The sequence below is a fragment of the Trachemys scripta genome, chromosome 9 (genome assembly GCF_013100865.1).
Source record: "Trachemys scripta elegans isolate TJP31775 chromosome 9, CAS_Tse_1.0, whole genome shotgun sequence".
Classification (NCBI taxonomy): domain Eukaryota; kingdom Metazoa; phylum Chordata; order Testudines; family Emydidae; genus Trachemys; species Trachemys scripta.
The window spans coordinates 50,736,852-50,763,969 of record NC_048306.1 but is presented as its reverse complement, the minus strand read 5'-3'; the positions used below and the strand labels follow the sequence as shown (position 1 = coordinate 50,763,969).

The 27,118-nt window shown below is 44.8% G+C and overlaps 1 protein-coding gene across 6 annotated transcripts in view; it reads right to left on the bottom strand.

Moving 5' to 3' along the window:
* The window catches only part of EPHB1 (EPH receptor B1), a 357,291-nt gene that overhangs the window by 34,494 nt on the left and 295,679 nt on the right, over nt 1–27,118 (bottom strand). For all 6 annotated transcript variants that reach the window (XR_004647021.1, XR_004647020.1, XR_004647024.1 and 3 more), the window contains exons 10-12: nt 11,381–11,503; nt 9,588–9,835; nt 7,156–7,371 (exon numbers count right to left, since the gene is read on the bottom strand). Coding sequence is in view for 1 of the 6 variants with exons in the window: in XM_034780745.1 (XP_034636636.1) it covers nt 7,156–7,371; nt 9,588–9,835; nt 11,381–11,503 (587 nt within the window). In the remaining 5 variants the exon portion in view is untranslated. The remainder of the gene's footprint in view (nt 1–7,155; nt 7,372–9,587; nt 9,836–11,380; nt 11,504–27,118) is intronic.

The following is a 27,118-nucleotide window of genomic DNA, read 5'->3' as shown; positions in this document are numbered from 1 at the left end:
AGCTAACCAGATGAGATATCCTTGATAAACAAGCATCACATCATCAACCCCTGAAATGCACTTGCCTCACGAATAAACTGTCCCATAGCACATAATAATGTTGCATGTATCTTCGAAGGACAGGAGGGGAAGAATTAGATCCAGTGCAGTAGAAAGAATTTGAGATCCAATGCAAGTGCGTGAGCTGGCATTTGGGTAGGATGGCAGGGTTATCACCCCAGTGATTACAAACAGCACCAGGAGATCGATCAGGACTTCCATTTTCTATCTCATCTAGAAGATGTCAATTTCAGCAGCATGCTGCCCTCATGCTACGGTGCTAGGCATTACTTTAGAAAAGACTCAGGACCTCATTCGTCTCTCAGTGAAGTTGATTGAGTTATGTTGGTGTAAGTGAGATCAGAACCAAGCAATCAGCGTCAAGGACACATCTCAGGAGTTACTAATGGCACTCCCTTCCAAGCTGCTCGTGAGAGGTCTCCCACACAAGTGCTGAGCCAGCCTGACCCTGTAACTTAGCTCATAGCACCTGAAAGGATCATAACACAGGGTGGTCTGGCTGCAGGCCTTGTAGCTGAGATTCCACACCATGTGTGTAGAACCCTACTAAATTCACGGTCCATTTTGGTAAATTTCACTGTCATAGGATTTAAAAAATCTGAAAGTTCCTGGTATTGTAACTGTGGAGGTCCTGACCCAAAATGGGGTCCGGGGTGCGAGGGGGTGTGGGTGTCACGGTATTGCCACTCTTACTTCTGTGACACAGCTAGTTTCTCTGGATTAGAACTGGCAAAGGTGAGTTTCTAACTTTTGGATAAACTGTTATTGTCACATATGTAGGGTCCTACCAAATTCACGTGAAAAACATGGCACGGACTGTAAAATCTGGTCTCCCCTGTGAAATCTGACTATTTTAGGGGGTTGTGGTATTGCCACACTTACTTCTGCGCTGCCTTCAGAGCTGGGTGGTCAGATAGCAGCGGCTGCTGGCTGCTCTAAAGGCAGCGCCGCTGCCAGCAGCAACACAGAAGTGAGGGTGGCATGGTATGGCATTGGAACCATTGCTTCTGTGCCACCAGAGGAGGTTGGTCTTACCTGGCCCCAGCAGTGGCCCATGCAGGAGAAGAGGAAGGCCTGTCCCTCTGCAGCCTGGCCGGGACTAGTAGCTGGAGCCCAGTGCATGGTAGGAGCCCCTGGCCGGGGTGCCCCCAACCTTGCCCCTCCACAGAGCTTGGGTGCAAAGAGGCCTTGGGCTGCCTGTGAGAGGGTGACTGCAGTGCTCTCCCCAGCCACAGTGCCCTGGGCAGTCACCCACATCACCCACTCGTAAGGCCAGCCCATCCTCCCCGCCCCCCCCAAAAAGTGACAACACCCCCATGTCCTGCCACCCTCACTTCTGCACTGCTGCTGGTAGTGGCAGTGCCTTCAGAGCTGGGTACACAGCCAGCAGCCACTGCTATCTGGCCACCCAGCTCTGAAGGCAGCTCAGAAGTAAGTGTGGCAATACCACAATCCCCTAAAATAGCCAGATTTCATGGGGGAGACCAGATTTCACAGGCCGTGCTGAGTTTTTCACATGAATTTGGTAGGACCCTACATATGTGACAACAGTTTATCTGAAAGATAGAAACTCACCTACGCCAGTGCGTGAATTACTGCATGTTTGCACTTGTACAACTGAAGTCAAACCCTGGCCCTCCTCCATTCACAAGCAACAGGTAGGAATGAAGCACCTGACATACTTATGCCCTTCCCACTCCAGTGAGGCTAAAGCCATGAAGCGGATGTGCCCTATGCCAGCTTTAGGGTGGGGAAATTTATGTTAGTCAAGTGCTATCGTATATGGCAAATGCACCTAAATGATGGGAGCATAGATCGCTCTGGCCTTTAGCATTGCTGGCGTTTTGTTGACTGACTCCTTCAATGAAAGGGTTAAACTCATCCAGCGAACCTGCACTAGGAATACTACCTTAGATGCTTCCATGAATGCTAATGAATGTGCGCACGGGTGTTTAAAAGGACTCTGCATTTCCCACAGAGAATCTGTAGGTGCTCTGGTCTCCCGAAGCCAGAAAGCAGACGTCAAAGGCTGGCAGCAACAGCTGCCTCCTTGCTCCTCCTTGCATGTAAAGTAGAAACCTCAGCCTTCAGAGTTCTACCCTGAGTGACACTTCTACACCCTGGGCTGCTTTGCATCACGAAGCACGTACGCTTCCCTGTCTTCAGGCCCCTTCCCTGGGGATGGTGGCAGGGAAGGGGTGAGGGATGAGAGCAGATGCCCTTAGTGCAGAGATGACAGCTTGCCATGAATAGCACTTGCACCAGCTGAGGATTAGCAGGTATTTTCATCACTCGGTTTTAAATTAAAAACATGATGTAGGGGTGATGCCGGTTTCATTTAGTTGACGTTCACTCCACATATTGAAGGGAAGGGAATCATTCCTGCTGCTGGGATGGTCAACAGGGATCTAGTCCCAACCAGCAGCCACAGATACAGGAAATTGCTTGTGACATCAGCATCATTTCCCTGGCAAAGCACTTTGGTGTCACAACCAGGACCTTACGAGTCAAACTCTTTGCTGGTGTAAATCCACACAGCTCCCTTGTCTTCAGTGGGGCTGTGGCAATTTATGCCAGCCGAGAATTTGGCCCTCCAACTTCATCCGGGGTATTGTAAAAGAACAGAAGGATTCTCAAAGAAACAAAAGATCCTGGTTTTGTATAAATGATCATTAGCCATAAAGAACAAAGGAAAGAAAGCCACAAGGATGTGGGGCCTGACGCTCCACTACCTTCCATCGTGTGTCATCATTTACCCCAGTGCAAAGTGGGCATAAAGGGCTATCAAATCTGGATGGTAGCACTGTACTCCCACTTTGCGCAGGCATAATAAACGCATCGATCGCAAGGCACTGAAGACTCAGACCCACACTTCTTCATGTTCAACTACCCCACAGACTGCTCCGGGTCATTCTAGCGACATTTCCAAATTCAGACACCTGTGGACTAAGAAGCAAGAGAAATTTCAGTCCAAAGGGTAATTTTTTTCCAGAAAGTTATTGACCCCTGAGAGAAGGCTCCCATAATGGAAGTGAATCCTACTTCAATTAGAGCATCATTACTGCAACTATCAGAGGGGTAGCCGTGTTAGTCTGGATCTGTAAAAAGTAACAAAGAGTCCTGTGGCACCTTATAGACTAACAGACGTATTGGAGCATAAGCTTTCGTGGGTGAATACCCACTTCGTCAGACAGCAACTGTGATTTATAGAGAATCACATATGGGATTTACCATATGACCTTCAGGTCTCTATGCAAAAGATACAGAATGCTGTAGACCAGGGTCTCTTTCCCCTTCAATGTACATCTGAATAACTCCCATTAAATGTAATGAGTCTATTATACTCAACCATTAAGGGGAAGCTACAACCAAATCCTATCAGCCCTAGTCCCTGAAAATCATTTCAACTACTGCAATAAAATGATCAGAAGAGGTCAAAACTGCTCCAGGGAAGGATCCCTCCTTTTTCCTGCTGCTGATTTGAACCCATGAGGTTGTGTTAAAAATCCCTAGGAAAGGTCCTAAACCATCCTGTTTAGAATAGCTCATTTTCATGGGGAAGGAGGTTTAGAACCCTGCTTCTTATCAACACATGAAAACAGAATCTCTATTTCTTTTTTCATTTGCCTTTGGTTATTTCCCACCAGACAACTCAGTGCAAGATCCTCATCTGGTTTAAAGTGTCCCAGCTCCATGGAGAATCTGCCCCATAATTCTGCTTGTGACATCATTTCTTGTTACCTTGGCAAGGATTATGATGTCACATTCAGAGGATTATGACTTCATTGGGGAATAAGCAGCAGGAGCATATGAACTGTTGGAGAACAACAATCACATTTCCATGTAAATGACTCCAGTAATAGTTAAAATAATGGGGGAGGAAGGGAAAATGCAGAATATGTCTGGTATTTACTCTGGGGCTGAATCATTTCAGAAATTGTTTAGCACAAATGTTTTCCATAGTCTTCCATGAAGTGTCAGGTGCTCTTTAAAGATGGATGGCAAAAATACTAGTTAAATAACTACAAACTGATAAAGTGACTGCCAGCTTGTTTTTCCTGCCTTTTCCCCAGAGCCTCAAACCTGCTGTGGGAGGCAGTGATGTAATTGCAGACAGAGCATCATTTCCCGGCTGCTGGGAAGGCCTAGTATGGCATAAATTAAATATAAACACAGATGAGAGAATCCATTTTATCCTGAAAGGTGGGAAAGGCCACTTCAAGCCTTTCCCCAGCAGCTAGTGCTGGGCACGTTATCTCAAATGACATTGTTTGACTTAAAATGCCACAATCTGTGCTCCTTATTAGGCAGCATTGCCATTTAAATCAAAAACAGCAGGATCAGACTCTGGCCCAGACCCAAAGCCTGTGTGAATTGGCTTCGTTCCGTTGACATCAATGGGCCACATCCCCAGCTACCTCGGGTTCCTACATTTGGTGATTCTCCTTATTTATTTATTTCTATTTGATCACATCCAAAAGGTGCTCATCTCACAAGCGCATTCTGCCACAAATTACATTAGACACTGTAATTCAGATTCCATGCAATGGGCCAACCCTCTGGCGCAGTATAACAACAATCCCTCTACCTAGCAGACATTTCCTCATAGCTCATAAAGACTTGATCTGTGCCCTATGCAAAGGGTGTATGTGTGTGTGTGTGTGTATTCTCTCCAGCATGGCCAGGAAGTTAACAAATCCGGGCTCTGATGCACCCAGGGGAGATGTGGATTTCAGAGCCAAGAGACCTTCACAGAGATCACCACATCCTCAGCTCCCTCCTGATTGAATCGAGGGACCTCCGCTGATCATAATTGCAGCCACGTGAGAAAGGTGGGCTGTCTGAGAGCCACCCCCCAAACCAGTTCGGGCTTCAAAGGTCAAAACCATCCCTCTGAATTCCACCTCCAGCTCCCTAACCACAAGGAGGTTCCATTCATAGGCTAGTTCCATGCTGGAGCCGGGGAACAACCCGGCACATTGAACAGTCTGAACAGAGGACTTGACAAGAAGACAAAGGAGAAATTGTTCGGTTTAGAGTGCCGTTGTCACAGGTCAAGCCTGCACACGTATTTTGTTACTGATTTAAAATCTTCAGTGGTTTGGACCAAACCTGTAAGTTCACTGCTCAGGCAAACTGAAGTTGCTTTAATTCTTTACTTTAAAAAATCTTTATATTTTACATTGTACAAAAACAACGAGGAGTCCGGTGGCACCTTAAAGACTAACAGATTTATTTGGGCATAAGCTTTCGTGGGTAAAAAGCCTACTTCTTCAGATGCATGGAGTGAAAATTACAAATTACTCCCTTCTCCTCATGTGTCAGTATATTTATGTCTGCATTTGTAATTTTCACTCCATGCATCTGAAGAAGTGGATTTTTTTACCTATGAAAGCTTATGCCCAAATAAATCTGTCAGTCTCTAAGGTGCTACAGGACTCCTCATTGTTTTTGTGGATACAGACTAACACGGCTACCCCTCTGATATTTTAAATTGTACTTATTGAACAATATAGACGCGACCTGCTTTGTTGCTGATCTACAATCCTCAACCCCTTTATTACTGCTGCCAATAAAAACTGTGTTCTCCTTATTTTCACTCTCCAAGGCATGCACGGATCATATTATTACTACTATGGTTTATAAAGGGTTAATAAATGATTAATCAATTCTTACAGATTGTGGTACAGTCCAACAGGTTGCTCGTAACCATGTTTTATAACCAGCTGTAACACCAACTGATGAGGCACTTATAACCATCTATAATATACATGACTCATGTCTGTAATATATTATGACATCTATCAATCATTTATTAACCTTTTATAGGGTATTTATAAACTGAATCTTAGCATAACGTGTGGTTTATTTATTTCATTCACTCCAAATATGACAATCACCCAAGTATCTTCTTATTCCCTCCCACCCCATTTTTGACAGATTCCGATAGTATCCAGAGGCCAAGTTCCTGATGGCAGAATGATTCCAAAAGAATGCTCTAGAGGGGACCAGGGTTCTGTTATCTTCTCTACTGCAGGCACCAATGAGAGGCTACCGCAGGTGAACAAGGAGACAATAAGGGAGTGGGGGAGAACTGGGATTACCTATGAATGAGTTAATTAAGCAAGAGAACAGTGGCTGGGGAATAGTGGAGCTTGGATTAGATTTGTCTCTAATTAATTCCCGGAACAATTTCCAGCAGAGAAAGATAGCTCAGGATTAGAGTGATACTGTAGCGGTACTTAAAACACCTCCTATATGCAATCAGTCTTCCTTCTGCTTCCCCTTCTGCACCTCTTCCCAGATCCCCACTGTTCACCCCCTTCCCCGCTCATTTAATGGAAGAGAGAGAAATTCTCATTTGAAAACTAGCGAAGTGCACAGAAAAACTTGAGAGGGAGGGGACAAGAGAGAAAAAACAATGAGAGGGAACAGGAAAGGGAAGGGGAGAAAAAGAGAAAGGATGATGAAGAAAGGCGCGACAGAGAGAGAAGGCAGGGAGAGGTACAAAGAGAAAGAAAACAATTGTCCTTTCAAAGCACGAGAGAAACAAATCACAGGATGCTTTAATGTCATTTGAAGGGAAAGTGGCAAGAAAGGGCCAGATTGACAAGTGTATTTGGGTGCCTAAAGATGATGATGGGCACCAAACTCACCTAAGCACTTTGGAAAATGCCACTGAGTTCCTATCTGCATCTTCAGGCACCTAAATATCTTTGCAAATGCAGCTCAAAGAAGCTATTGCCGATGGATACTGGAATCTACAATCCCATCATTCCATCCGACTGAGCTCTGATGTTGTTCTGCAATGGGCCTACAGCCCTAAACTCCACAGCAGGGTTGTGGCTGGGATTTATAAAGGCCAGGGCAAGAAATAGAAGAAGAGCCCCCAAGGATCTCCCACCCGCCGACCCCTATTTACTCCCCCTTTCGGTGGGACCTGGGCACCTCACTGCTCTTTGTAACCCTCCCCACAGGGTCCAGCTGTAATGAACTGCCCCCTGAAGTGGGAAAAGCCCCAGGAAGCAATGAAATTTTGTGGAAGCAAAGTGAGATCGGGAAAGGGGAACATGCAGCAGGGCAGAAGGTACATACCAAGGAGCTAGTATAGGTTGGGTCAGAGGTATCATCTTGCAGGTAGCGTGAGAGGCCAAAGTCAGACACTTTGCACACCAAGTTACTATTGACCAGGATGTTTCTGGCGGCAAGGTCCCGGTGCACGTAGTTCATCTCCGCAAGGTACTTCATTCCCGCAGCAATTCCCCTGAGCATCCCCACCAGCTGGATGACTGTGAACTGCCCGTCGTTTTGCTGCGGTCATAAAGAACAGGTGCCATAATTAGAATGATCCAGCTATTCCTAGGGTAATAGATAACTCCATTATCCAAACAAACCTGTGACTCTGGGCCAGTCAGTTCTCCTATGTAGTGAGACTGTAAGCTGCTTGGAGCAGGGACTATCACTAGGTGCATGTACAGCACCTAGCGCAATGGGACCTGAGCATGGCTGAGGCCTCCAGACATTACTGTAATATGAACAACAACCACCGAGATCCCACTTAGCACATTTTCAGCCTGAGAGTCCAGTTTCTGTTGTGTTTGGTGTCAGGATGGTCAGGTGGTTGTTGTTGTTTGGTTAACTAATTTTTTTTTAACTAATTTAGGGAAAAGTCATCTCTAAAAATCTGTGTCTAGCTCCATTGTCTCTTAAAATTTAAGATCTCTTCTGGGCATCTTTTTATTTTTCAGGCCATTTGTTTTCTCTCTTTTCAATTCTTGCCTCTCCCTACCCCCACCAAAAAAGTGTTAGATTCTGGGCAACCCACATTATGGAACAAGTGAAAACAGATCAGGCTTCCCTAGGCCTTCCCACGGACACAGGGCTGGGGGGGAGAGGGGAAGGAAAGACCATTTGAATTCAGGACTCTCCATAGAGAACATAAAGGTCAACATTCCCAGGAGACAGACGTCAGAGTCTATCATGTGGAAAATGTGGCCATCTTATTAGAGGGCACCTCCTCCCTCTCCCTTTTTGGGGCCTCTATGAGTATGATGCCAACAGCAGGGAGCAATGTGTCAGTTCTGGAAAGCACAGGGACTGCAATTGTTCCTGGCACCTGCATGGGGGTGCAAGGCTCCTCACAACAGTCTCTCCCTCCCAACTCTTTGTGCATGCACCTAAGGGTCAGTCTGACTCTAGGGCCCTCAAGTATTTCGCTACTTTGGGCTGGCCCCCATGGAGGGACACTGATGACCTACTTTGCTATCTTTCCAAGCAGCTGATGCACCAATTAGCGATGCTATTTTTACATCAAGACTGAAATTAGACATATAAATTACCTGCTTCTGAGCGTTGGAAAGAAGGTGGCATTAACAGGATTTGGATGCTCAGTTCCCATTAATCATTCCTCCAACTCCCTTTGAAAATCTCAGCCTCAGTGTTTACCCCTCCCTTCTCCTCTCCTTCCCTCTTCATCCATCTTTCTTTCCTGTCTCTCCCTCCCTGGCTTCTTTTCCCTCCCTCTCTCCTGCACCCTCCTTCCCCTACCTCCCAACCTCTTGAGAGGTGTGCACCAGAACTCTGGGTCAGATTGCCTTTGAGCTGCCTCCAGACCCCTAGGACACATCACCTAAGATGCCACTACAAAGAACAACGGATGGTTTCCCTGCCGCGTGAGGATTAATACTGTTGCTGCAGCAGCTGCTTCCTCCAGATGATCTCAGATCCCGTAATGAGATGAACACTGTCCACAAAAGAGCAGTGTTTGGAGTCACACAGCGGACCTCTTGTCACTGATGCTCCATGATGCTACAAGCTGATGCTAAAAATACTCGAAGCTGGCTTCAAATATGAAGTGAGACAATAAAAGGGCACTTCTTTAATTCTGGTCATGCCTCCCCCTCCCTTCCCTCCAGTTCTAGACCAGTTCAAATAGCTGCCCATGCCTCAGTGATTCAGAAGTTCTCAATTTTCATCTAGCATTCCCAGTCCTTGCAAAGCCTCTCCTGCTTCCTATACTTGCCTCCCTTCACCTCACCTAGTTAGCATGATGATCAGGTCCCCAGGCAGTAGCAAAGGACTTTTATTTGGGGTGGTTCCTGGTGGGAGTGGAATCCCCAGCCCTCAGAATGTGTTAGTGCAGTTATGGTTTATCTTTTCACTCAAAAACTGGCCTTTCCCCTCATGGATTTCTTCATTTCCCCTTTTGTAGTAGTGGGCACAGCAACCCTTTCCTCTTACTGAGGTCTCTGGGGGAGATTTTTATCAGTGCCCAAGAGATTTAGGAGCACAAGCCTCACTGAAAGACAACAGGATTTGTGCTCTGAAATGCCTTTGGCTCCTTTGAGAATCTCTCCCTCTCTCAATATTGTTTCTTAGGTCAGTTATTAGGGTTCCATGAGCCCAGCTGCTAGAGGTTTGACCTCAACGGATCTTCTACACCACAGCATGACTCGATTCCAACGAACATGACTCCATTCCAGTGCTATAATAGAAGAGCAGCCAATGAGGCCATCATGCTTCCTTACCCTCAGAAAGGAGTCCAGAGCTCCATTCTCCATAAACTCTGTGATGATCATGACTGGCCGGCTTTTGGTCACCACTCCTTCCAGCCGAATGATATTTGGGTGGTCAAACTGTCCCATGATGCTGGCCTCACTCAGGAAATCCCTACGCTGCTTCTCAGAGTAGCCAGCCTTTAATGTCTTAATGGCCACATAGATTTCCCTCTTGCTGGGCAGCTTCAGACGTCCTTTATACACTTCTCCAAACTCCCCTGCAATTGCAAGAATATCAGTTGCAACCACCTCCTCCTTTTCCTCCTTCTCCACCACAACAAAGCATGGTAAAGAACAGCAGTATCACATAGCTGCCAAGGCTCCAATCTGATTGGCTGAAATATGTGCACATTTAAATAGTGTCCTCTTAATACTATTTGTCGTCCCCCTCTTAAAGGGGCAGTGTCAAAAGCATCCATTCCTCTGCTACTAAGAATATTCCTGAGTCTACAAACTGCTCTACCTGGATACAACCCTGCACCCCCATACAACTCTTCCAAGGTTAATGGAGCTTTGTGCAGATGCCATGGATCAGAGCCTAAGATACCAGTAAAACAAAAGGATTTTCCTAAATCTAAAATGTTATAATTGACACTGTCCTTTTTGCATTTCACTCCTCTTGGAATGTGGAAGTAAGAGAGTCAGTTTCACTTTTGTTTAGAGTCAAGTTTAACTGTTTTACGTGGGCATTAGTGGGACAATGCTGTTTTTCATAGAGGCCTCAGCTCTACAGGGGAAAGTTTGCATCCAAAATAACGGGGTTTATTTGAAATAGATCAATATCAATGTTATCATTAGGGTTGGTGGAAAAGTTTCGTCAACATTATTTTGTGAGAAAATTGGATTTTCACATTTTTTGTTTCCTTGGAAAGTGTCTGCTGTCTTTGACAATTTCTGATTTTGCATCAGAAATTTAAAAAAAAAATTAAAACAGAAACTTTTCAGCTGTTGAAAACTGAAGCCTTTTCAGTTTGGGTTTCTTTGAATAACGAGCCAAAATTTTCCATGCAAAAATCTTCAGTTTACCAAACAGCTCAAGTTATGATGTTCTATAACCTCTTGACGCGTCCTGCCTTTTCTTTGTAACAATATATAAATTTTAGGCCTCAAACTAATTGACAGTATCCCTTAAAGTTCTCCAATCCCCAAATGTAAAACTACCTAGCTTGAATTTATTATAGAGCAAATAATGGGCAGCCTAAATTATAGATCTCTTGTGCAGAAGCTAATGATACCTACAGATCACTAGAATGGTTCATGTTTAAGTCAGATTTGCAGCTGCTTTGCATTGACAGAGCAGCATAAAGCAGTGAGATTAATCTGACCCCAAATTTGAAACAATCAATTGGTTCTTTGAATCTTCCTCACAACTTCTCACTTTCTCTATTATTATTCTACTGACATAATACAGTAATTTAACAATAATACTACAAATGCTTCAGGTGATAGAGAGAGAGAGTGAGAGAGAGGTCCAACTTTCTCTTGTTATTTCCTGTAAGTTAAACCAAGAGGTCAAAGAAGCACCAAGATCAATGAATTAATAAGTTAACCAAACCCTCCCAAACCTCAGAAGAGTATTCAGAACTCAGGCTGTAGGCAGAAGTGTGAATCTTTTTTTATTTTAACTGAATGAGTTAGCTGGTCCGTTCTGAGCTATGAGTGGATATAAAATGAAAGGGAGGAAGAGAAAGGAAAATGCGGGAGTTGTGGAGAGGGTGGGAGGGCGGGTGGGGAAAAACACCCAATGGTGAAACGAGACACACCTGCTCCAATGACTTCTTCAATCTTCACGAAGGAGACGTCAATCTCCTTGGCAAACTCGCGGACAGCCTCGTTGGGGTCCTCATAAGTGAAGGGGTCAATGTAGATCTTCATCCCTGGAGAGCCTTATCATGAAAGAGAGGCGGGACAGCAACAGGGAGAAAAAAAAAACAGTTGGTATTTAGGTAAAGGGCTTTGGGAGCATCTTGTGTCTCTGATACCTTCTCACTTCTCTGCAAGTCAATTACAATGCTATTTCTCTTAGCTTTTCTACTCCACTCTCTCTCTCGCTCATTCACCGTCCTTCCAGCCCCAGTCCCACTCATCTGCTCTTATTGTTCTGTCCTCCACTTCTCCTCCATTATCTTCCCTCTTGCTCCTCTCCTGGTAGGTGGAACGTATTACTTATAAGTTGACAGATTGAGACCAGTCCACACAGAGCACATGGGAACCTGCAGCGTGGCCATTATTTATTTATTGAAGTCATATCAAATGCATTAGAAGCAGAGCCAATGTAGAATTGCAGGTTGAGATCAATATTTATCAATCTGACACTTTTTGGAGGGGAAGCCGCCGCTGAGGTCATACCAGGCAGCTGTGACATAGCACACAGAGTGATGGAGGAAGAGATTAGAAAAAGGAGAAAAATAGCAAGGTGGGAAATGAAGGATTAAAGGAAGAAAGGTTAGAAAGGGAAAAAAACAAAGTTTCTTTTAAACTTTCAGAGGAAAAAATAAAAATACTAAAAAAAGAAAATTTACAAGGATAAAATCATAAAGAGAAATACATAAAGAAATATAAAATACAGTATGGACATATAAAGAGACAAACAGATATGCACAAGGAAAATATTACAGTGTTTTTCACTCTTGCTATGTGTGTAAGACCACTTTCCTTTACCCTGGGTCTGTCTGATCTATTTAGATTGTAAATTCTTCAGGGCAGAGAGAGTTTGCTGCTCTGTGTTTGTACAGACCCTAGCACAATAGGCCCCATTCTTGGCTGGTTCCTAGTGTGATAAACATGATATTAATAATAGTATCATCCTAACAGGAAAAATACATTCCTATAGTGAAGAAGATAGACTAGGCCCTGATCTTCTAAGAAAGAAATACTCCTTTTGCCAAACTCCAAGAGCTCAACAATCATGAGTCAGGCCTCAAAAAGTCATAAGATTGGCTTAAAAATCACAGGATTTTTAAAAAGTGGAGCTCTTGTTATTTGCATTTTAGTTTTTGAAGAGTTAGGTTGCACTTGGGTGACGTTTCAAGTTTTCTTCACAACTACAAAGGCTAGAAATTTCCTTTGTTTTTAAGGGAAGTGGAGATTCTCACCAGATAGCACGACTTCAGGATCTGGGGGCTGTAAGATGAACATCAAATACCGGGAGACTTGCGCTAAAATCAGGAGAGTTGGTAACACTGCCAGCACCGTTTTTTTCTGAATGCTGCAGCTATCATTCTAGGAGGTAAAGTCATGCCAAGAGGGTTTTCATTTGGTCCAGACAACCTAAAGCCACAGCTTCTTGAGTTAAACCATAGCTATAAGTGTTTTTCCCCAAGTGCTCTCCTGCTTATATAGCACATTCAGCTCCCAGCAATGAAGTTACAAAACTACAATTAGCTGGTTTTATGGTAAGGAAAGTAGCAATTTTATGATGCTTCCTGCATAATTTGAGAAATATTTATTTACCCAAAAAGGTCTTTGAAAGTTTTGTTGCTGCTACTAAATTGACAGAGTGTAGCAATTATAATCAAAACCCCGAATGGCCTGATAAAAGATGAGTTACGAGCCTCCATAACCAATAGTCAGGCACTACTAAAAAGCATTCCAAGGGGATGTTCCTCAAGTCAGGGCTGCCCAGGCTCAGCCAGACAACTGTGGAATTTCTGTGGCACTATAGACAGATGTGGAATCTGCCTTTGGGCGTCAAATCGGACTCAGATCTTGTTACAGTACTCGTTAAAATTAAAACCAAAATCCTCATGCCCAGGGATGCAAACACCATTAATGGTGGCTGCTCCTCTCATCTGGTGCACATTAGGCAGTGCAAAAAATGAGTCCAGCAAATGCTATTAAAATATCATAATAAAACGGTGCTTTTCAGAATTAAACCTTCCACAGCTGGATAAGGGAAGCAGGTAGCACCACCTGCAACACAGGTAATAGACATTATTTGCAGCTACTCTCCTCTAATTACACACACTCGTGTGGGGCATGTTATGGTTAAACCTACATGGTATGCCCCACACTAGTAATAACACCATTCTGGAATTCTTCTTGCCCCGAGCTCCTGGGGCAGGAGGGCACCAACTAGGGAAATACCATACAATTACAGAGAGATTGTGACCCAGTGGACAGGACCTCAGGAGAGATGGGTTCTTTTCCTGGATCTGCCACTGACCTGCTTTGTGCCCTTCAGCAAGTCACTTCCCCAGTCTGTGGTTCTTTTCTCCCTCCCATCTTTGTCAGTTGTGTCTATTTAGGGTAGGTCTACACCTACCCGGTAGTTCGGCGGCGAGCGATCGAACTTCTGGGTTCGACTTATCGCGTCTTGTCTGGACGAGGTAAGTCAAACCCGGAAGTGCTCGCCGTCGACTGCGGTACTCCAGCTAGACGAGAGGAGTGCCACGGAGTCGACGGGGGAGCCTGCCTGCCGCGTGTGGACCGAGGTAAGTTCGAACTAAGGTACTTCGAACTTCAGCTACGTTATTCACTTAGCTGAAGTTGCGTACTTTAGTTCGAATTAGGGGGTTAGTGTAGACCTGGCCTTAGACTGTAAGCTCACTGGAGTAGAGACTGGCTCCTATGATGTGTCTGCACAGTGCCTAACACAACTCAGCCTTGATTCCAGTTGAGGTCTCTACCTATGGAAATATCACTAGGAACATAGAGAGGTGAAAGTTCACTGATCCATACTCTGGTGGCATATTTTCTTGAGTTTTCTCTCTCTCATTCTTTTTCTCTCCTTCCACCTCCTTTAATTCACTCCATGCCCATCTTCTCCTTTCCATTCTCCTCTCTGTTCCATTTCCAGTTCATTCTGTTTTCTCTCTGCCTCTCATTCTTGGAAATTATCACACTTTTCTCCCCAGCTCTACAGTTTCTCTTCCCAGGCCCTGTTAGCAGCAGGAGTGGATGTCTTTAATTGGCAAAGAGCTTTGTGCATGCCAGAGTTGGTAATCCCAGCTAGCTAGTGCTGGAATAACTCGGTGCTTATAACTATCTCCAAGGAATGACGACACATCCAGTGGAAAAAACAGTACTGTCCCCGTTCATTCCAACCAGCAGCAGCCAGGTCTCCTTTCATTTCCTTTCTTCTTTATTGTCACTCCCCAGCCCTGTTCTCCTGCCGAGCCCCTTCAATTTGTTATCTCTTAGCCTGCTTTCCTTCCACCTCCTCCCTCTCCTACTTTTCATTTGTTCTTCCCATCTAAGTCTCTTCCCAGTTTGCTTCCTCACATCCCTCCTTTGAGCGTATCTTTTGCCTTTCATGTAGACTCCTGACTTATGCTACCAAAGAGGTCACTGATTTTGGCTGCCCATCGATTTGGCACTTAACTCCCTTTAGCTCCTTTCAAAATCCCAGTCTCAGAACACTGGTGGCCAACAATCCCTTCCTCTACCTCGGTCCCCCCAGTCATAAGCATGCTTTGCTAGGGGCCTGCCCCCAAACATCTGGCCAGCAGGGAGAAAGGGGAGCTTTGCCAGCCTGTTCTGCAAGGCTCCTTGTCCCGGGCCCTTAAAGAAACAATGGTCTAGGATGGCCCTATACCTTCCCTTTCCCCTGACACCATGTTCCTCTCTCCCATGGACTTCAATTGCTTTCCTGGACACATGGAATGGGGTAATCATCTCATCCGGCCTTAGCCCTTGATTATCACCCTACTGTGCACAGTGTCAGCTCAAGAATTTTGGGGAGGAACAGTACTGTGATTCTTGAGCCACACCACACCTTGAGTGACTCTTTACACGGGGTGTCTGTATCAGGGCTGCAGGTCCTGCTGGGCCCCCCGCTGTGGAAGAGAAGCCTCACTACCACTCCTGTCACCCCGAGCCATTCGCTTGCACCACTCTGCCTTTCCAAGACTCTCTTCTCAAAGAAAAGCATAACACACTCATGAGATTTTTGCTTAATGAAATCTGAGATTCTCCTCTACAGGGATAAGTCCCTTGAGTCACCTCCTGGGATGGGGGAGGGAAGGAGTAGCTGCCCCGATCCCCACGCTGCCCTGCGCTCAGGGGAATCAGGACTGACCCAGCAAAGTTGGAAGCATTGCTAAGCTAGTCACTACTGGGGGCTGGTATAAGGAGAGGTGGTTTGGTTTTCCAGTCTGGGCACGGACTTTGCCAATGAGAGAGTCCTGATGATTCAAATTGTCCCTTTGGACCTTACAATCTATCAAGTGAGCAGAGAACCCCTGTCAGTGAGGATTTCCAGATGATTGTGTCTGCGGTGAGCAGAGAGGGAAAAGTCTCTCTGCCCCACTCCATTGATCTGACCTGTTTTTCTTCGAAGGTTTACACTACAGGTCAAACCACTATTTTGATATTTATTTTAATTGCTTAGTTAATTGTTCCCATTATTATTAGTTATTATTAGTAGTAGTATCTTTAGGATCCCCACTCAAGGATCAGGGTCCCAGGGAAGCTTTTCTGAAGCTGACATCTGAACAATTCGCCTGTTGTCATGTGACAGACTGTACATTGGGAATCTGAATGAGCCCATTGCGTCTTTACGATGCCAGGGAGCCATTCTGAATTAGCAGTGAAATCCAACTATCTGAGCGAAAGAGTTTATCAGAAGTTGCCTGTTAATTATGGAGTGATTGTGAAAAAACAGTTGATGGAAGAATGAGCTCATGATTCTGGTGTCTGAGATTCAAGAAGGATGTCAGATGAGCTCCTTGCTCCTAGCAGGGCCAGTTTGGGCAGAAGTGCCACATTCCCAAGGCTGATGATGAAAACTGCAATGAAGCCATCTGTACATCTCCCACTTCATAAATCCCTTTACGGCTCAGTCTCATACACTTTAACGGCCCCATAAATTTTTTTACAAGAGCAGCTGATGCTCCTGCCAGGATTACAAAGGGATTTACAGGATCATAACCAAGACTGAGTTAGTGATCAAAAAATCTTGTCTCCCTTGCTCTTTCACCCCAGAGGGGATGCGGGACCTCAGTGCAGATTGGGAGAAGGAGCAGCAGCCTGTGGATCCAATGCCACCAGGTTGTTTGCCAGGATGGGAGGGGCACCGAGGAGGGCAAGTCTGCCAGAGGCCTAACTCTGTGTGGAGCAACACAGCCTGCTCCAGTATCAAAGGCTTCTCTGAAGCTGAATATCAGGGATACCTATCACAACATGCCCATGTGCCCCTCTGCCACAACCCCACCTCTCAGGAAACCCTCACTCATTCCTTGGCCTCTTCTCACTTGGACTATTGCAACCCCCTCTTCAGCCACCTTCTCACCCAGGCAAAGAACTGAGACCACACCCCCTCCACGCTTATTCCCATTTATTACAGGGTCCACTTCATAACAGCCACATGGCCTTTAAACCATCACTTGCCCCAGTCTAGCAAATGCACCTTTTCTCTGTCAATTCCTGTCCCCAATCCCCCCACTCTGTAGGCACTAGTGCCCAGCTCCACAAAGGTATGTAGGCTCTTCACTTCCATTGCTCTCAATGGACCTTTGCGAATCTGTGCTGAATTTCCCCTCTCCCCTTTCACAAAGTCTTGCTGCTGGTGCTGGTGTGCCAGCCTTCTCCTCTGCAGCGTCTGACGTGTGCAATAACTATCCTCCAGCGCATTCACTCTTCCTCTGTATTTATTATTACCAATGAGACAGACACTATTCTGATGTATATAGCGCTATAGCTGTGCATGGAGGTAACAGGACAAGCCCATGCATTTTGGCATCTACAGTTTCAAGGTCTGATCCTGCTTTGAAATAAATGAATCCCCCCATTGACATTAATGGGAGCAGGACTGGCCCTACATTAGACAACAAATGCTGACAAGGGACCAGGACAGGCTGTGGTAGGGAAGGCTGGTGGAGAAACATCACCTCTCACAATCAGGGGGAAGTGCTGTTCCTTGGGAAGCTTGGTAGGAGGCTGGCGGGAAACAAGAATTCCATTGTCTGAAAAATGTTGAGGTTTTGGAATTTGTTTTAGGTCTCACACAAAGTGAAAACCAAAACGCTTTGGAATTTTTGCCCCCTCGCCCCCAAAAAAGAGAGACAATATGCGCCAGTTTCCTGATTCGGAGCAGGGACTGGAACCTGGTTTACCCAAATCCCAGGTGAGTGCTCAAACCACTGAGCTCTTGGCTATTCTGGGGTGAGTCATGCTCTCTAATTTTGACTGGAAATTCCACCCTGGATCTAAGAAACCTTCCTGACAAAAGTTTAATCGAAACTAATACGTTTCTGCCAAAAGTTGCAGTTCGGGTGAAAAAAGGTTTTGTTGAATAATTCCCAACCTGCTCTATTCAGTAGCCTTTCTTTAAGTTTACTAGCTTTGTATGCCTCTTTCTGGTTAATTGCAGTAGGGGATTATTAGAGAATATTTACATTTGTTCAGTTTTATGCAAATTATCCCTGACAGATTTGAGGGAAGACGTGTGCTTTAAAGAGGGATGTGGAGATGGTGGATGATTGGCACACAAGAGTGCGTATGGTATATCCAAGCATAAGGGAGAGCATGAAAGAAAGCGTGAAGATCAGAGTATTCATTTCTCTCTCCATCTGCTCACGTTTAGCTCTGTTGCTGTATTATTCAACTGTGGAAAGGATCCTGAGAGATAGTGAGTATGAAAGATGCTCCACAAATACCATTGCAATATATTGTAGTTCCTTAAGATGTCAGTAGGTTTTTAAATTACAGAGCAGCCAAATTACAGAGCATGACAGATAGCATAAGGTAGGTGGGGCAAGGCTGGCCAATTTACACTGAAAGGTATGGAGGAAATTTATCCCACCACTGCACCCACTGCTGGTTTTAAAGAAGACAATTCCCACTATATGGGTAAAAATCTCTGCATTACCTCGCTCTGGGTAGGAACACAGAGTGGATGCGCTCTGGAATATAGCTGATAGGGTGAACAAACACAGGATGGGACAGAAGGGGAGTAAGGAGGTCAGGAGATTCATGGACAATGAAAGATAAGCATCTTTTTTTAGTGAATATACTGTGTCCCAGCAGACCTGGGAGTAGAGATTTCCAAAGCCACCTAAGGAATCTGATGCCCACATTAATGGAATGAGGGCATCCAAATCTTCTGGGGGTGGAGTTGATCATCTCAGTCTGTAGGACCTTAGCCAGCCATCACTATGAGGAATAAGACTGGGAGTTTCAAAAGGGCTGTGTGCTGGGAGTTTAATCACTGGCGTGAATGAGAGCAGAGGTAGGCCAACACAGAGGTCTGTTGACGATCCCACTCTAAATACTTTCCTTTCCCTCTTGCTATTGCCCTGATACTTGTCTCAGCTGTATCCGGTTATTAACGACCTTATTAGAGCATAGCAAATGAGTTAGTATTTTGATAGCAAAGCCAAATGCTCATTTCTGTAACCATTAGTAGTTTCATGTTCTACCTGCATGTGAATTCCTTCCTGTGTGTAACCTAGACATCCATGGAATTGCAAGGGGGCATACCTTGGAGCAGACTTCGACTGATTGAATTGCTACAGTTCTAACCTATATCGCGTTGTTCATACTCAGGTCATCTCCAAGTGCTTTGCAGAGCAGAGACATAGACCAAGCATTGGAAATTACAGCCCAAAAGGTGATTTTTTTCAGAAAATGTTGATCATGTCCAAATCAAAGCTTATTAATTAAACTGTTTTACAACTTTATGCATCATCCACTACTAATGAAACTCTGTTACTGATTGGGTGTGTGATGACAGATATAAAATCCATTTCACCGATACTTATAACATCAATTTATGGAAATACCTCTCTGATTACACAGACATTCATGCCTACATACAGCAGAGAAACATATGGTCCATATACTATTTACAGGAACACGTATTCACACTCTACAACAGTAATGAGCCAACAGAACAACTGCCAGGAATCTGTATCTGTGAATGAAGATACAATAGAGAATCTGGCCCTGCTTGAGAAATCTGCCCCAGGACAGGGTCGTACAGAAAAAATAGCTACTTTGTTCTGCCTGCCATTACCTCTCCCTGACCAAGATGGGCAGGACATAGGAAGCTGCCAATCCCTCACCTCTGTCTGATTAACGGGAAGTGAAAGAAAACCACAAACCCTTCCACTCTCACTGCACTTCTTGGGGGAACATGGAGGGAGAAGGAGCTACATAGAGCCCCTTCCAGGAGTCAGGAGGAGTGCTGGCAAGATCAAGAAGCAAAAGAGATGGATTGAACCCACTATTATTTCATAGGAGACTCATAGACTTTAAGGTCAGAAGGAACCATCATGATAATGTAGTCAGACTACCTGGACATCTCAGGCCACAGAACCTTGCCCACCCACTCCTGGAATAGAGCCCTAACCTCTGGCTGAGTTACTGAAGTCCTCACATCATGGTTTAAAGACTTTAAATTACAGAAAATTCACCATTTAATCTATTTAAACCTGCAAATGACCCATGCCGCAGAGGAAGGTGAACCCTCCCCCCCTCCACCTCCCACCCAGGGTCTCTGCTAATCTTACCTGGAGGAAAATTCCTTCCTGATGCCAAATATGGTGATCAGTGAGACCCTGACCATGTGGGCGAGACCCACCAGCCAGACACCGGGGAAAGAATCTCTGTAGTAACTCAGAGCCCTCCCCATCTAGTGTCCATCACTGGCCATTGGGGATTTTTGCTACCGGCAGTCGCCGATGGGCCACATGCCACTATGGGCAGTCTCATCATATCATCCTCTCCATAAATTTATCAAACTCAGTCTCAGAATTCCCCATAATCTCTCAGAATGAATGAGAAACTACTTTCTCCTCCTACTTCTTCCAGGAAGGACGGGCTTGTGATTAAGGTACTGGGCTGGGACTGAGGAGATCTGGGTTGCATTCCCAGCTCTGTCACAAACTCCCTGTGTGACCCTGGGTATTTAAATCACATGGTCATTCTGAGCTTCACTTCCCCATCTGTGAAATGGGGACAACACCACTTCCTGCCCTCCTGGGTGTATTTGGGAGACATACTCACTAATCTTTCTGAGATGCTCAGTTATTATGATGATGGTGAATACATGATATACCAGCTCCCCAAATCCATACTCCCCCTGATTTCTGGATGCTGCACCAGATTGCAGCAAAAAGAAAACTGCAAGCTACATCATTTTCAGCATGGACTATTCAGTGCTAGTGTGGAAGAGAAACCAGGTGCCCTTGCTTTGGATAGGAGGCCTATGTCTCTTTGATAACCAGAACCAGGGATTCCCACACATATGCATGTAACTACATATACTGTGACAAAGTTCCTCCTCTATCTTGGTGGGTCCTGCGCTTACTGGCGGATTTTCTTGCCTCAGAGATTCACCATGTGGGTTGGGGAACAGCCCAGAGACCTTCCCCTCTGGGAGAACCCACAGTCCAGGTCAATTGGGAGGTTTGGGGGGAACCCGGGCCCGCCTCTACTCCGGGTTCCAGCCCAGGGCCCTGTGGACTGCAGCTGTCTATAGTGCCTCCTGTAAGAGCTGCATGACAGCTACAACTGCCTGGGCTACTTCCCCATGGCCTCCTCCAAACACCTTCCTTATTCTCATCACAGGACCTTCCTCCTGGTGTCTGATAACGCTTGTGCTCCTCAGTCCTCCAGCAGCACACCCTCTCACTCTCAGCTCCTTACGCCTCTTGCCCCCAGCTCCTTACACGCCCACCACAAACTTAAGTTAGCTCCTTTTAAAACCCAGGTGCCTTGATTAGCCTGCCTTAATTGATTCTAGCAGCTTCTTCTTAATTGGCTCCAGGTGTTCTAATTAGCCTGCCTCCCTAACTGGTTCTAGCAGGTTCCTGATTACTCTAGTGCAGCCCCTGCTCTGATCACTCAGGGAACAGAAAACTACTCATCCAGTGACCAGTATATTTGCCCTCTACCAGACTCCTGTACCCCACTGGTCTGGGTCTGTCACAATACAAATTATACAAATTCTGCCTATTGCAATGATGCCGGCATGCATGTACACAAACATGCATTAAAGGACAAATCTCCCTTTTGGAGTAATCCACAAAGGCCTGTTGTGTACAGAAGATGTTTCACCACATCTATCAGGCGTAAAGCCGAGCAAAATTTTTTGGATGAAACATTTTTCCACCCCAAAATTCAGGTTTGGTTTGGCTGAAACTTTTTGCAAATTCATCAAATAGTTTTGAACACCTCCCCTCCCCTCACAAAAAAAAATCAGAAAAGCTCAAAAAGTTTAGTTTGACATTTTTGAACTGTAACATTTCAATTTTTTGAATCAAAATCACTTTTCAGTTCAAACTGTACTTCAGTTTTAAAATGGGAAAAAACTCAGGCATGAAATGAAGCATTTCATTCACCCGGAAACTAAACATTTTCGACTTTTTTGGTTTACTGAAACATTACAGCATTTTTCATAGTGGATTGATCTGAAATGAAGTTTCTAAAAATTATTTTTCCGTTTGGCCACTGAAAATCAGATGATGGCACAGCTCTAGTCAAGTATCCCTTTCCCCAGGATCCCACATCAGACCCTGCCCTTCTACTCCCCACCCACCCCCCACCCAAAGTGGCTTTAACATGAACAGCTAGGCCGGGTGAGGGGAGACTCTAATTGCTGTTCAGTTAAATGAGTGCATTATTTGTTCCAGTTGATGCACTTGTTACTGCATTAGCTGCTCTCCACAAATTTCCCACCTGTTTTCCTTTAGTGTGTGCAATAATAGCATTAGCGTTAGTCGTCTCTCTAACCTTGGCAGTCTCCCTGGCAATCCAAGAGCCTGGATTTCCACTCTTCACAGCAGAGCTTTCAGGTGCAGAACTCACAACACATGGGTTTTATTTGTAATCATTCTGGTGCATCAAGAATTACCTCCTTCAAGGAGGTTGGCAATATTTGCAAACATGTGGGAAAAACGCCAATTGGCAATGTGACCCCAAGATCACAAATTGCAGGTGGAGCTGCAGAAAGGTTCCTGCAACAAAACCTTTTCTATCTTTCCTAAGGACTGGTTCAAGAGGATGTATGCTAGTCACCTGGATCACCTGGATCGATCGGTCTTCAACTGTCGTTAAGATTTTGCCGATCACAACACATCTGCCATTCTTCTCGCATTCTTGCCTTTCTTCTCCATGTTCGTCCAAAACGTTTAACAATGTCATCTTCCCATCTTCTTGGCGGCCGACCAGGTGGTCTTTTCTGTTCTCGCGGGTACCACTCAGTAATGATTGCAGTCCACCTATTGTCCGTGAACCGTGCTATTTGGCCTGCCCATTGTATCTTATTATATCTGCTTTCCATGACAATATCTTTCACACTGCTGCGTTCTCTAATCATTTCATTTGGAATAAGATCCAGAAGGGAAATTCCCAACATAGCTTGTTCTATTGCCCTTTCAGCTACCGACAGCTGCTGTTCTTCTCTGAGTGATGAGAGGTATGCTAGTATCCTTTTGAAATCCTAGTTTGGGCAGGGCTGTCCTACCTCTTCCAAAGACATCTGTTCTCTTACTGCAATATTTTTGCCTCACTTCATGTGAGCTGTTTCCAGCGATGGAGACAAGTGCTCAGCACTGGGAACAAATCAGAGTACAGGCTGCAAAGAACACTAGTGACTTGGTGGACAAGGCACTAGCTGGTAGACTTTCAACAAACCTTTTCTTCCAAGTAGAGATATGCAGCAGAAGAGTCTAAAATGGGGACAAGGAAGCGACAGAGGGAAGAGAGAACCCTTGTATTTTATTGGAGTCCAATGATATTTAGAGAACTGTACAAAACATTTGCTTAAAGATTTGCTGGTCCCAAAGATTACAAGATCATCAAGATTGCAAGGGTTTTCAGTGGGGAGCTAAGAAGATCAAAATCAATCTAAAATATTTTTTAGTTTTAACTGGACTTTCTCTGCCCTGACTGACTGGCTCTTTGCTCCAACCCTCCCGCTTCCTCCTCACAGTCTCTCACTCAATTTAGTGTCACTCCACACCTACCTGCTCATAGCCCCCTTCGGCCCCTCTTCTCACCTGCTCCACACCCTCAATCCCTTCGTCCCACCTATCTTTCCATCAGCTAAGCTCCACCCTCCGAAAAAAATCATGGAACTAACTAGAACTCTCTAGTATCAGAGGAGTAGCCGTGTTAGTCTGGATCTGTAAAAAGCGACAAAGAGTCCTGTGGCACCTTATAGACTAACAGACGTATTGGAGCATAAGCTTTCGTGGGTGAATACCCACTTCGTCAGACATATGTGGTGGAAATTTCCAGAGGCAGGTATAAATATGCAGGCAAGAATCAGTCTAGAGATAACGAGGTTAGTTTAATCAGGGAGGATGAGGCCCTCTTCTAGCAGTTGTGTTTGTACAGTGCCTAGAACAATGGACTCCAGATCTTAGTCAGCTCTCAGGCACCACTGTAATAACCATGATTAACAATAAAAGCCATGACATTGTAACCTAACTTCCTAAACAGGGATACAATTTAACTCAACTTTAGGGATCTGTATGCTTGGACTCCAAACTAGCAGCAAAAGAATTCCTCAGTCAAAATACATAGAAACTTTTTCAAGAGAATTATACAAATATCAGGCAAATTCTTACTCGTAGGAGCAGCCACTGGCTCAGTAGGTTTAGCCACATGAATAAGGACTGTATGCATAACAAGCTGCATATCCGAGGTAAAACCATCCTCTAGCTTCCCTGATTCCACAGTATTCCACCACCTCCTCTCCCAGGCATCTCTGTTTTGGCTCTGGGTGTTGCTCTGGTATATTATGTAGGCATATGACACATGACAACATTTAGCCATGCAATGTTGTTGTAGCCAGGTTGTTCCCACAATATTAGACAATGTGGGTGAGGGAATATCTTTTATTGCATCAACTTCTGTCCAATAAAAGACATTCCCTCACCCATCTTGTCTAACATTTAAACATGGCAAGGACAGAGAGTTTTGGTTGAGGTAGGAAAAACAGAAGCAAGGGTCAGCAGCTCTTTCCTCTGTAGATATCAGTTGCAGTCACCTGCATTTGAGATGACAGAATCAGAAGGGCAGCATTCACACTCATTTTGCAGGGGGCTGCATGATTACACAGTGCAAGGTGACAGAGAAACAGGTCCTATCATTTTGAAAACTATTGGTCCAATATTCCAAAGCTTGGCTTGATGTTTAGGCCTCAGCGTGATCAAGAATCCCTGACAGGTTTTGGGTTTACAGCTTCAGCAGTGTTTGGAATCCGTGGCAGTTGACTATTTGGGTGGCACCTTCCCAAACCAGAGAAAGCAAATTGGACACGCTGTTTAGCATGACTCATCAGCCCACAATAGTACTCTGGCTGGAGCTAAGTCTGCAAACAAGGTGTCAGTTCACTACCTAGTAATTCAGAGGCATAACAATATACCTATACATTTCTAGATTGTAGCTCTTATTTTCTGATTTTACATGCTTTTCTTTAAACTCTTTCTGTTGGTATCTGTGGTTTTTGTATTCACTCTGTTTTCTTCATTAAAAAAAAACTCTAGGAAATTCCATACAAAAATGACTAAAAGAACTTTAGGATTACAAAGTGAATTACTCAGAGTCAGGAAATGTAACATGCAACCTTAACTCTGCCCCTGTGCATCTGCATTCCTGTAGTCCAATTACATGCCTCATGCTATTTCTCAAATTAATCCCATTTGTTCTACATCTTGGGTCCTTTTTAAAGAAAATGAATGCATCTGGGAGGTTTCTGTGGTAGACTGTAATTTGGATTTCAGCTAGTCCCAATTTTGTATCTCATTTCCTACTCCGCTGCTTTCCTGCTATGCCCTGCTTTACGTGGGTACTGAGGCTGTCTGTAATCTGCCCCACCCCCTCTCCCCAGAGTCCTTTTTCTCTGATTTGAGTATGAGGCTGACTCCCCTGCCCTGATTTCAGCTACTTCCCTCCCTTCAGACTGCTCTCATCACACCCAGTCACATAGCCGAGCCTTACAGCCTTCTCCCTTTGTTCGTGACCCCTGCTTCCTCTGCCTGGCTCATGGGCCCTCCCTCTCCAGGCTCTTACTTCCCAGGGCTTTCTGAGCTCTCCATGCTCTTGGTTTTCAGTGTTGCTTGAGGAGGCACCTGCTCTGTCACTGCCCTCCCCATGCCTGTCTTATTCTTGCCCTAGATGCTCTCCTTTGAGCCCATGGGTTAAGCCATCCATCTGCTCTCTTGACTTTGACATTCATTTCCTGACCAGCCTTGCACCTTTGCTGTGTCTCTGGTACCGCTTTATGGATGCCCGACAGACTGCTCCAGCTCAATGTGTCTAAACTTCTGGTTATCGGATCACTCAGCCCCCCATTGCACCCCCTCTTATCTATCCATGTGAAACTCCACTGTCCCCTATAGCACCCTGACTCAAAACACAAAGGCCGGTTTCTGTATTGCAAATCTGTTCCAAAACCATGAGTCAGGCCCCCACAAAATCCAAAGTTTGTCTTAAAATCATAAGACTAAAACAATGATAAAGGTTGGGTTCTTTTTATTGGTCTCCTGGTCTCTGAGCCTCTAAGATGCACTCATCACATTTTCAAGATTTTCTTGCAGAAATGAGGGCTAGAAACTTAATTTTTTTAAATGAAAGCTGAGAATCTCACTTAATCACCTGCCTCCAGCATCTGGAGCTTTAAAAGAACCCAAATATTGGGAGAGACATGATAAAAATTGCAAGAGTCAGCCACACTGCATATTTTGCTCTCCTCCTCTGATCACTATACCATCTCTAAGATCTGCCCTTTTCCCTCAAGTCCTGCTACAATAAATCCTGATCCATGTCTTACTCAATTTGTGTCTTGTCAGTTTGTGTCTTGCAACCTCCTGCACTTTGGATTGTCTGTAATTAGCTCCAATCTAGCAAAAACTAGATTGGGTGACGCTTTTTTTTTTTTTTTTTGGTGAATAATTTATTTGCTGAAAAATGCAGGTTTGAGCTGACCCCAAACAAAATTTTGGGGGTTTTCTGATTTAGTGAGAAAAACTGAAAAATTATTGTTTCAGGTAGACCTGAAATGAAATTTCTTTTCAGACTTTTCAGTTCAGCCACCAAACCATAAAGCCAATTATTTGTCCAGCACTAGCTCTTCTGCTAAGATCGGCATCTTTCCCAGTGCGCTGATCACATCTGCTCTCCTTAGATCCCTTCACTAGCTTCCTCTCTCCCTCAACTTCCAACTCCTTTTCCTCACCTTCAGAGGCATGCAATGCTTCTACCCCACTCATTCCACCTTATAGTCGCTGTCTTCTTCTCTCCTTCTTTAGTACTGCAGCTTACTGCACAATAGCCTCCCCTCTCTCTCCACCAAACCGCCTCGCTCTCCTTTTTCAAGTCCATGAATGTGTGCTGAGCTGCACTGATCTTATAATTATAAATTCTTTGCTATTGTCCTGTGTATCATCTTCATCTGAGTTAGGCTGCGCCGAGAAGTTTATCTTTTGATGTGATTTCTAAAGCCACACAGACACTTGCAACTCTCTATAAAAATTATTAGTGTATAGGAAACACACACGTTACAACTTTCTTTCTCCAACACAAACCTGCTGTACCATTTTTCTCTCCAC